The sequence below is a fragment of the Diadema antillarum genome, unplaced genomic scaffold (assembly GCF_040938485.1).
Source record: "Diadema antillarum isolate AM-2024a unplaced genomic scaffold, OU_Dant_1.0 seq00000672_RagTag, whole genome shotgun sequence".
In the NCBI taxonomy this organism is placed as follows: Eukaryota; Metazoa; Echinodermata; class Echinoidea; order Diadematoida; family Diadematidae; genus Diadema; species Diadema antillarum.
The window spans coordinates 259,567-271,175 of NW_027271579.1; the positions used below are offsets into that span (position 1 = coordinate 259,567).

At 38.6% G+C, this 11,609-nt stretch overlaps 1 protein-coding gene across 1 annotated transcript in view; it reads right to left on the reverse strand.

Annotated features, from left to right (window-relative positions):
• The window catches only part of LOC139736885 (conserved oligomeric Golgi complex subunit 4-like), a 30,963-nt gene extending 22,356 nt beyond the window's left edge, over positions 1–8,607 (reverse strand). Inside the window, exon 1 of the mRNA XM_071647545.1 lies at positions 8,506–8,607. Coding sequence (XP_071503646.1) covers positions 8,506–8,607 — 102 coding nt within the window. The remainder of the gene's footprint in view (positions 1–8,505) is intronic.
• Positions 8,608–11,609: the final 3,002 nt, after the last annotated feature.

Below are 11,609 nucleotides of genomic sequence, written 5' to 3' on the forward strand. Positions count from 1 at the left end.
AGACAATTCAGACGATCAGACAACTTTCTGTCTTAAATATACCATCAGCATTTATGTTTGTACCACACCAGCGTGCGATAAAAGTGAAAAAAAATATCTCGAGTGTATACTTTTTCGTGCTTTTCGTGGACTGTAAGTGCACGAAATTTGAATCATTCTGTTTGTTATAGGCTATATCTAAAGTGTAGATACATTTTTTTTTGCTTTTCGTGGACTGTAAGTGCACGAAATTTGATTCATTCTGTCGATATAGGGTATCATTATTTGGACAACTTATGGTGATATTTCATAACCAAGTTCGAATCGTCAGTTCTTTGTTAGATATGAATTTCTTGTTCTGCCTGTTACTAGAGCTCACAGTGTGACTGACTTTCAGTACTTTGTTATACATTACAGTACAAGTTTTGTAACTTTTTTGTTCAACAATCTTATTTGTGGATTAGGGTATTTTAAGGACATTTCGGGCTCAGATAACTTTCTATTTTCCACAGTCATTTATAAGTTTGCCACAACAAAGTAGGATAACGTGAAAAAAAAAATATCTGGAATCCAGACACGTTTGTTTATTTTGCCTTACGTGCTCATGATCACCTATTGTAGGTCGGGTCTTAACTATAAAGCCCAAGCTATTTTGACCCCTTCCAGGCCCAAGGGGGGGGGGGGGGGGGGGGCACATTGTGCCCCCTACATAACTTCTTTATTATATGATGTATGACCGTCATATTTGGCACATGGGTAGAGCAACTCATGCTCTACATGACCCAACATTTCTCAAGGTTACCCACTGAGGGCAGTATTTCCCAAAATATAAAAAATACATAGAAAAATACATAGAAAATATGCTAAAATCATGTTTTTTCTTTCTATTTCTTTATCCCCAGTAAATATGTTGTTATTTTATATTAATCATTTTCATATTTACTACAAAGGAAGAGCAAGTCAACGTTCACTATTTGTTATGGTTGAAATTTCTCAAGGTCAACATGTGGGGGCGTAATTCATTACAATATAAAGAAATATATGAAACCTATTACGTATTGCTTGGAATGGGTGCATATATTTGTATCACATTTCATATTTCCAAAATACTGATATTTTAAGTTTACAGATTGATATTATGATAAACAAATGATATTCCAGGCAAAGCTTGTGTGAAGATAACACAAAATAACAAGAGACCCGCGGGTCTAGCGCTCACCTGAGTATCGCAAGTTCACCTTTCACGCAGTCACTAATCTAAATTATTCACAGCTCTACCAAAATTTGACGAGGCATTCTCAAGTGGAAGATGAAAATGTACAATAAGGGCCCAATTTTTTCAAGATTCCTTAATTTGGGGGAATTGGGGCCCCCTGGGGCCCTCTGGGTGGGGCATGGTGCCCAGTTTGATAAATTGAGATCCTGACCACCTAGGGATGCTACCTGCCAAGTTTGACAAAAATCCATCATGAGGTTTTCAGGAAGAAGATGAAAATGTACAATTCAGGCCCCCATTTGGACCCTTCCAACCACCCCCCTCCCCCTACCCCCAAGAGGGGCACCCCTGGATCTCCTATGAACAAACTTGAAACTACAGTCATTAATGTACTCACTCATAGTATTATCTCAGCTCTATAACTTCTGATTCTAGAGAAGATTTTTAAAGATTCCTTCATTTGGGGGGTTTGGGCCCCCTGGGGGCCCCCTGGGCGGGGCATGGTGCCCATTTTAACAAATTGAGATCCTAACCCCCTAGGAATGCTACCTGCCAAGTTTGGTGAAAATGGGTCATGGGGTTCTCAAGAAGAAGATAAAAATGTACAATTTAGGCCCCATTAGGACCCCTCCTCACCCCCACCCCCCCCCCCCCCCCCCTGGGTCCCAAGGGGGGCACCCCTGATTCTGCCATGAACAAACTTGAAACTACAGTCATCAATGTGCTAACTCATAGTATTAACCTAGCTCTATCACTTCTGGTTCTAGAGAAGAAGGTTTTTGCGGATTCCTTAATTTTGGGGGGTTTGGGCCCCCTGGGGGCCCCCTGGGTGGGTCATGGTGCCCATTTTAATAAATGGAGTTCCTAACCCCCTAGGGATGCTACCTGCCAAGTTTGGTGAAAATGGGTCATGGAGTTCTCAAGAAGAAGATGAAAATGTACAATTTAGGCCCCATTAGAACCCTTCCCCACCCCCCTCCCCTGGGTCCCAAGGGGGGCACCCCTGATTCTGCCATGAACAAACTTGAAACTACAGTCATCAATGTACTAACTCATAGTATTAACTTCGCTCTATCACTTCTGGTTCTAGAGAAGAAGATTTTTACAGATTCCTTAATTTTGGGGGGTTTGGGCCCCCCTGGGGGCCCCCTGGGTGGGGCATGGTGCCCATTTTAACAAATTGAGTTCCTAACCCCCTAGGGATGCTACCTGCCAAGTTTGATGAAAATCGGTCATGGGGTTTTCAAGAAGAAGATGAAAATGTAAAAAGTTTACGCACGACGCACGACGGACGACGGACGACGGACGACGGACGACGGACGACGGACGACGCACGACGCACGACGGACGCCGGACGAAGGGCGATCGCAATAGCTCACTTGAGCCTTTGGCTCAGGTGAGCTAAAAAGGTAATCTTTGAAAAATGCTGTATTTTCGATTATTTCTATTATATCTATTGTTTGATGCCTATGTTATATAGAAAATAAAGGAAATAATAAGAAGACCATTTCAGGGTAATTCTCAACCATAATTACTTCACATTTCTTTCCTTTAGCAAACTATAGCCAAGAAAACCCCAATTTCATCCATAATTATATTGTTAACTGAAATTGAAACAGAAAATCATACAAAATCTGACTAACATGGTTGTCAGTTTACGGTTGCCATAGCAAACAGGAATATCGGACATACCTAAATTATATATCAAAATGTTTGTAATAAGATTTTAGGAAAAGCCACCAAATTTGGTTGAAATCGGGTAAAGGGTTTAGGAGCGGCAAATGAAGATATGGTAGGGGGCACAATGTGCCCCCCCCCCCTTGGGTTTTATAGGGTTAAACTACCCACCTCAACACTACAAAGTTAACCTGGATAAAACGGATAGGACCCCTAAGATTTTCCCTCATTCTCTCCTTAATAGCATTAATTCATTACTGCACGTTTTAATACAAATTTACATGTCATGACTTTTCATTTTATTTTTTTATTTTTAACCCTAACTTACCAACGAAAAAGTACGCTTTTAATTCCATTGATGGATAATGCAGTGTACGTGTATATTCCTTCTTTAGAAAGGAATTTATCTGCATTCTTAAATAAATTTCCTTTAAGAACAAGAACAATCAATTGCTTTCTTCTGCTCTTTTCCAAGGTTGTTTCCAATAACCATTTCTCTGTAAATATAAACTCTAAAAAGCTAATATCAGAATATCGTCGGCTTTGCTCTCTGTATTAACATAGATTTTGAAGGGAATTTTGTGTCCATACATTGCTGGAAACAACATTTGCCTGTAATTTGAAGTCAAATATGTGTTAAAAGTACGGTAAATGGTACAATTATGCAGAATGACATGCTTATTGAGCTTTTTGAAAATATGGGCATTAGTTCTTAAGTATTGACAGCTGAATCCTGATTGGATATTACTGGTTCCCGAAAAAAACTTTTTTGAACAATAATCAATAGAAATGTTTGTTTTTAATTCACCTATCTACAAAAAAAAAAAAAAACTGAACAAAAAATACCAAAGTTTGCAGCAGTTGGAGGCATTTTTTGGATGTTCAATCACCTGTATACATCTGGTTACCATGGTAACCATGCACAATATTTTAACTTACAATGTATCCCATTGTTTGCTGACATCTCTAGCAACATATATATATATATGGTTTTACGGTGTTTTGAGGAATTATTCATGAAATAACTGCAAAAAACTGTGATTATGTTGTAATTTTCAGTGCCAGCCGTAACCGACCCCAGTCTAGTTTCTAGTCGTTTTTATTTCGTTTTCATCTCTCCGAGTTGCAGCTTGCGCATGTGTAGAAGCCCACTTTATTGTGCTAAGCCGAGCGAAGGCGCATACCAAGTGATTGCGACGCTCCGAACGGTTTGGGGTCACGATCACTGGGTATGCAACCTCACTCGGCTTGCTGCAACTCGGAAAAAATATACACGAAATAAAAACGGCTAGAAACTAAACTACACTGACCTCAGCTAGTGAGTTTGCTGGCAAAAACCCTTGTTTGCCGAGGAAAAAGTCTGCGTGCGCTAAGACTACTACAAGCACCACTGGCACTGGCGCCTGTAGCAGTGCTAGTGGTGCGTGTAGTAGTCTTGGCGTGCACAGACTCTTTTTCGAACAATAAGGTCTTGTCGCAACTAAAATGGCCTGTAAAATTTTATTGATACCACAATTTCGACTCACATACTACCTGGGGGTGTTCCTGGAGGTCCCATCTACCACTCTGTGTGGTCAAACCTTTTCTGCGGGGTGGGTTGAACGAACTCCTTAATTAAGGCCCGTACAGGAATTAGCGCCTTGACTATAGCACCAGAATCACAATTCATCCCACAAATCACCGTACACATTCTCACCGAGCGGATGACAACGAAAAATCGGCAAATGAGGCTCAAATTTTGTATTCTACGGTAATATGTCTGTCTTGAAAATTTCGAACAGTTCACGCAATAAGTCCTTGTGAGAAATCGACTTCTATTTTACATGCTTTGTCTATGGGAGCTGCATTAAATGCGCGGCGCGCGGGTGACGAGTTGCGCTACTTGCGGGCCCCTTCCGTAGCGCACAACTATTCCGCATCATTCACGTTTGAAACCGAGGACGATATATCTAGCTACAAATTTCCTATATCGATCAGTGAACTTTTGGTTCTAATAATATTGTACTTGTAGTAGGCCTATTGGTAACCCCGGGACGCTCCTTGTAAGGGCTGGACGCAGTTAGCCTATTGGAATCTTCAGCATATGGGCAATTCCACGGTATATAGGACACAGATGCCAAAAATTCAAAATGATATTTGTTTCAAACACCATACATTTTCAGACAATACTTGAGTTGAAGTTTTAAGATGTTTTTCAAAAAAAGCGGCCATTTTGATTTTCAATATGGCTGCCAAAATATGCCCATAACTTAATAGTAAGAAAGAGTGTATTGTCACATAACTTACTCTCTGTATATCCACTTTACTAATACTCTAAACAACAATCTTTTATATGTATGCAGTTTAATACCAGGGATGTCTTTTACCACATGATAGAAAAAAAGCTGGTTGCTTTAAAGAATTTGAGAAAAACTTTTAATTAGTTTGACAATGATGGATGTAACGTCAGTTACCAAAAACAAGGAATTTTGAACTTCATTCATCAAAGAAAGTGAGTACGCTCTGTATGATGTAACTTGGGATTTCTAATGTATGCCCATACGCCTTCCTTTGAATACCAGAAATAAGGACACTTGGCATACTGGAGAGTCAAAATGAATACTTCAAAATGTGTAACGTCAGTTACCGAAACATCATACATGCCCGTATACCAGTATGTAACGTCAGTTACTGTAACAGTAATTATAACTGAGGCAAATTTTTTGACTTCAGGCCATTTAAATACATCTGACAGGTCAAAGGTTATCAACAAAGAGCAACAATCCCTTTGATAGGGAATGATTTCATCACCATGGTATGTCCATGGATACATTTGTTTTTGTTCACCTTATTTTATTTTTTAAATCTATTTATTTATTTATTTATTATTATTATCATTTTTTTCTTGGTTTAAGATTTTGATGTTCGGTTCAGCACAAGTTTAAGGTTAAATCATCTGGAAGTTTAGGTTTACCACATGCCATATATGCACTCAAATTACTATGTGGACAGTACATTCACAGTCCTATGGGATGGTACAGCTACCAAAGTTTGTAGGCCTAATCAATGATGTGGTTGCATGGTAACCACTTTTTTCTAGTGTATTAAAAAGCTTGTGTACAGCTGTATACCAACAGTTCTATAATCTTTACTAATTACTGCTTTTGCTAGCATTTTTCTTTTTTTCTGGAAGCTCAGTGAAGTTTCTACCTCAAGGCAAATGCACAAACAGATATATTTCTTCGCTTGCACTTAAATGTCTGGTTTAGTTTTAATATGGCACACCATGTATTATGGTACATAAGGCATGTACTGTCATAACTGTTTCAAACTGAACACTGATGTTGCTCAAAGTGAGAGGTGATTCTAGGGTAAAAGAAACTGTTCAGATTTGTTGATCACTTTAATTCATTCATGCAGGGACATTTTGTAATACATGATAATTATGAACGGGAAGATTTGTTTATATTGATCTTAGAATTCTTTCGTTGCAAAGTCCTATTTCTTTGTATCTGGGATGTATTTGCAAGCCTTGATATACCAGTGAAAAGGAAAAGTAAAACAATTATCTTACTTCAAGCCAGGAGTAAACCAATAATGCCCTTTTGACCTAAAAAGCATAATGTTTCTTCTTCACAGAAAAAAACATGTAACACTACTCATTTAAATCAATTGATGATGGAGATCAAATCTTTATTTGTGGCTCTAACAATGCCTTGAAGGAGGAATAAAATAAAGAAAAGAAGAAGAAATATATCACAGTCAGATTTCATACATATATATGCTTATTTATGAGTTGATATTTGTACGTTTTTTTGCCATGACCTGAAAAATATATATTCTAAACACACAAAAATATATGTGTTTTGTGTAGTACTACAGGGCATTATGGGTGGGGCACTCTAGATAGAAACTTTCTTGTTCAATTAAAAAACAAACAAACAAACAAACTTTAGTTATGTCAATATTTATACTTGGAACTGCTGAATCTAAAATGGATCTGTGTAATCTTAACTGTTGAATAAGCATTCAATCTTAAGACAAATGTCAAGAAATATCCTCTGGAGTATTTACATTATTTTTGCTCAACTGTGCTAGGGCATGGGGGGAACTTGTCCCCTAAGGGCCCCACCCCATTTGTGTCTTTAGATTTTGTTTTAATTTGTTGCTTTGTAAATGCCTGGGATTGTTACTGGTAAACTGCAGCAGTATAATAACCTGTTAAACAAATTAGTTCTCTGTAAACCCGTAGCAAAAGTATGTGTAACGTCAGTTACTGACATATTTACCTTTCAGTTTCGAAGAACACAAAGAAAATGGACTAATGTTTCATTTCATTTGTGCATTTGTAATCGATGAACCAAGATATGATTCCATATCAAACAAATCACTCTGAAAGGTCAGAATTATAAAATATCACAAAACTATTCCCAATCATGATTTTGCATAATGTGTAAACCCTATGGCAAATGTAAGCCTAACGTCAGTTACCGTCATGCCTTCACTGAAATTGGCATGGTGCTAAAAGGAAATATCTAAAGTGCACATTATTTTGCACACCTGTTCCTAAGAACCTATTAAGTATATTACCATATTAAACACATAAAGGTTAGAAGTCAGGGACATGAGATATCTCCATTTAAATCTACACCATAATTTCCCATGTCCTTTTTCCGTAACGTCAGTTACCGACACAGTTTCACTTGCTTGATAAGAAATGCAGTTTGAGGGGAAAATTTTCCACCTACTGTAAAAGTGGATATTTTCGCGTGACTAATTTTTCGCGCTTGGCCGGGTCGGAAGAGTTTCGCGTGTTTTTAATTCTGCGGAATCAAGACATCACGCACAGGCACATATGGCAAGCAAAAATATTCGCGTGCTGTTATTTTCGCGCTAGTTTCTGGTTGCGCGAAATGCGCCAAAATTTGAACACCGCGAAAATTTCCACTTTTACAGTATTTCTTCATTCTCATGAACTCATTCATCAATGCTAATTACAAGTCCCAGGTGCTTTCATTCACAAAACTACAACGTAAACAATTTCATGAAAATCCTTACGCGTAACGTCAGTTACCGTGGAATTGCCGAATTGCCCATATGTGAGTGGGATTTCATAGAATTTCAGTCACGAAATGTGATTCAAACATGCATAAATATGAAGTATTGTTGGTAATGACGAGGTGCGGATCACTCAACTATTAAATGGGACTGTTTTGAGGTAAAATGAGGTGCATTTCTTCGTGTTTTTACATTTCTATGCCGCGTCTTTTGCGATTTCGGTCCACACAAAGTTCTGTGAGGCAAATCTACGAAGTTTGCGCGTACAGAATGTCATTAGTACGCAAAAATGTGTGTGTCCGGTACTAAATACTAGATCTAGATCTATGCCTGTAGTCCACAGTACTGTACTATGTAGTGGAGACAAACGAACGAACGGGCCGCGGGCCGTTCTGCTGGCGTTGGAAGAAGGGCAGCAGTGCAGTGTGTAGGCTACATGCTGGTACATAGCTAACGTTGATGTCATTCGCGCTTCGCATCGCATCGTCAACATTCGGACTGCTCGGTTCGTTCAAGTAAAAGTCGCAGCGGTACGACGGAGCAAGACCAGGAAAGCTGTTTGAAATATGTCGCCAAAGGCGCATAGGTCTACATACCTCCTCTTTAGAAAGTTTAGACAAGGCACTCTGAATTTCAGTGATTTCAGTGAGGTTTTCTACACCAGCCATCAGCTCATTCGGAGACGTGGCGGCTGCCATCTTGTTTACTAGTTTACGCGCACACACGCACACACACACGTACAATGTACGTATTAGTACGGTCTGCTATGTCGAAATATTGGATCCCGTGAGATTTTCGTGCCAAAATTGATTTTTTTAGCTAACTTTGTCAATTTTGGGGTGCTGAATCCAAAAAACTTTGGTTCCATTTTTTTCGACCACGTCTTCAGCCGCCATTTTGAATTTCAAAATGGCCGCCATAGCAAACTGTATTTTGACCCAGTTCTCATAATGTGAGCATCAATGAAGGTTCAAATTTGATGCAAAAAGCATGTTTATGATGTCAGACATTCTGATACACCATTTCCTGTTATTGTAGAGTGTTTTGATACAATTTGAGGGCTGCCATCTTGAAATTCAAAATGGCCGCCATAACTAACTGTGTTTTTACCTGTATCTCAGGTTGTAAGCATTATGGAAAGTATAAATTTGAGGCAAAAAGCATGCTTATGATGTGACAAGTGACATGTGACATGATGTGACATGCTAATATATACATTTTTGTTTTAAATGATGGATCATTTTGGTTAGCGGCCATCTTGAAATTCAAAATGGCCACCACAGCATAAGTAATTGGGCCTATATCTGGAGTCGTATGCAGTGTGTAAGGTTCTAACTAGGGGCAAAGAGCATGCGTATGCTATCAGACTTTCTGAAACATCTTTTTCTGTCCATTTTGATATTATACTAGTAGGTGGCCATCTTGAAATTCAAAATGGCCGCCATACCAGAATGCATATCTTGACCAATATTTCATGTTGTAAACAATACAGAAAGTTCACATTCCGGGCATAAACCGGGCTCATGATGTTGAACATTCAGATGCACTTTGATCCCCTCCGTAAAATTGCAGATCATTTTTGAGGCTGCCATTTTATCATTCAAAATGGCTGCTTTTCAGCTAATATCTATGGTTACAAGCAACTTTTAGGCATATCAATGTTTATGGAGGTGTACATTGTACATTCTTTTACAAACATACACGCACATAATCATACATTCTGTAATAATGGATTATTCGCATTGGCTGCCACTCTTGAAATTCAAGATGTGGATTTCGACCCATATTTGGTGCTGAAAGATCTTTACCCTGCAAACTCAAGCATGCTGGAGCACTTTCATGTAGGACCTACAAATATGTGGAAGTGAATCACTTCAATAAATAGTATTATCATTGCATAGACGGAACTGTTTCCTGCAGGTACACTGCCACATTGAAATGCAAAATGGCTGCCATGGGAAACAATCCTTCAAGAGCATTGCATTTGGGCAAAATTTGTGAATGGGAAATCATGTGATTCTGGTGTCAAAGCAAATGACTTTCAAAAGTGCCTAAATAACTGTGTCTGAGTGACTAAATGCTCCCATTTAGACGATTTGGTTGTGGAGTTTAAATAAACAATATTAGCCGTGTGGGTATACTTGAAAATTTATCGGAAATTTACTTAGTTAATGTCTTCTAGGCTCGTTCCCTGCATGTGTTTTTGAAGTCACAGCACTTGTATAGGGCTGAACACAGTGGAGCATTGGTTCTAAATTCTTCCAGAAACAATGACTTTTGCATTTCTTGCCATATGAACATGATAATGAATTCTGTGGCTACCATTGGTGTAGGGAGCTCAAAGCATTTAATTGCACAGTTTATGTATATCCGCTTGAAATAACGACAATGTACCATATTATATTCCCCTGAAGTAGAGGCACAAATTAGGTTGTGAAGGTTTACAAGGTTTGTTCTCTGGATGTGTTGTATCAAGATTCTACGAGAGCAATTGTCCAGGTTGAAGTCATCTACGCCCAACTTCTGGAAGGCATGGACTGTCTCATTGCACATTCTGCATGATTCAAGGCGTAGAGAATTCTTGATCCATCTGCTCTTTGAGACATCCTCAAATTCTCAACTTCAGCCTTTGCCATGAAAGGCATGAGCAAGCAGACCTTTGTTTTTCGCAACAATTTGCAGAACATAATCTCTCAACAGTGTCAATTGTACTTTATCATCTTCTTTTCCAGTGATGGAGCAGACAACGTGCTATGCAGTTGCAAAAGTAAAGCAAAGATCCATTAGGAGAATGAAAATGTCAGTGTCTATGCGTAATAATCATCAATATCTCTGAAATTCTCTGTTGCTCTTGAAGTAGCATCTAATACATGCAATGGAATGAGGATATCAGCTTCCTCGTTGTGACAGGTGACAGCTCCCATGGCATCTTTGATGAACCCTTTGTTTCTTTTTTTTCCCTGTTCTGTGTCAGATGGAAAAGAAGGCCATAAAATTGTGAGATGGAGAGTGATTGTGGAATTACTTAGAACAGTAGAACTTATATAACTTCCGATAATTGTATCGTCCAGTAATGACTGGATAATGACAAGTTTATCAGATTGTTGTACTGGTAGAAGCGTTATAAGAAGATTGTGGCCCTCTTAAGCTTACGACTTTTGATTCAATCTTACACAGAATATTTCAATTGCAAGAGCTGAATGCCTGGCCTTTCTCATATTATCCCAGACAGATCTTTTCTCATATTATCCCAGACAGGTTTTTTTTTAATTTTTTTTTTAAATTCTTTCAGATACAAATTCTTAGTACAGAACATGAAAACTTTCTTTTTCATCCCTTTCTAGAATATCCTCCTTGAACGTTTCCGATATCTGATTGCCAAGCACCATATTCATAAGTTTCAATGCAGTGGCAATTTTTGAGATTGCCCTCGTGTGATGATGTTCTAAATTGTTGAGGAATTCTTATGCATCCAAAGTGCCAAAGAACTGAGCTATTATTGCTCCTTTGTAGTTTTAGAATCATTGGCGGTACATCAGTAAGCATCTTGGAAGTCTTGATAATTAAGGATGACCCACACAAGGGCAATCAGGTAAAATCTACTCATTGGCATTCCTTATTCATTCTGTGTTATTCCAGAAATACATCCAGCAATTATGAGCTCCGTGGTCAACAAACACGCCTGTGAATGGGATGCCTG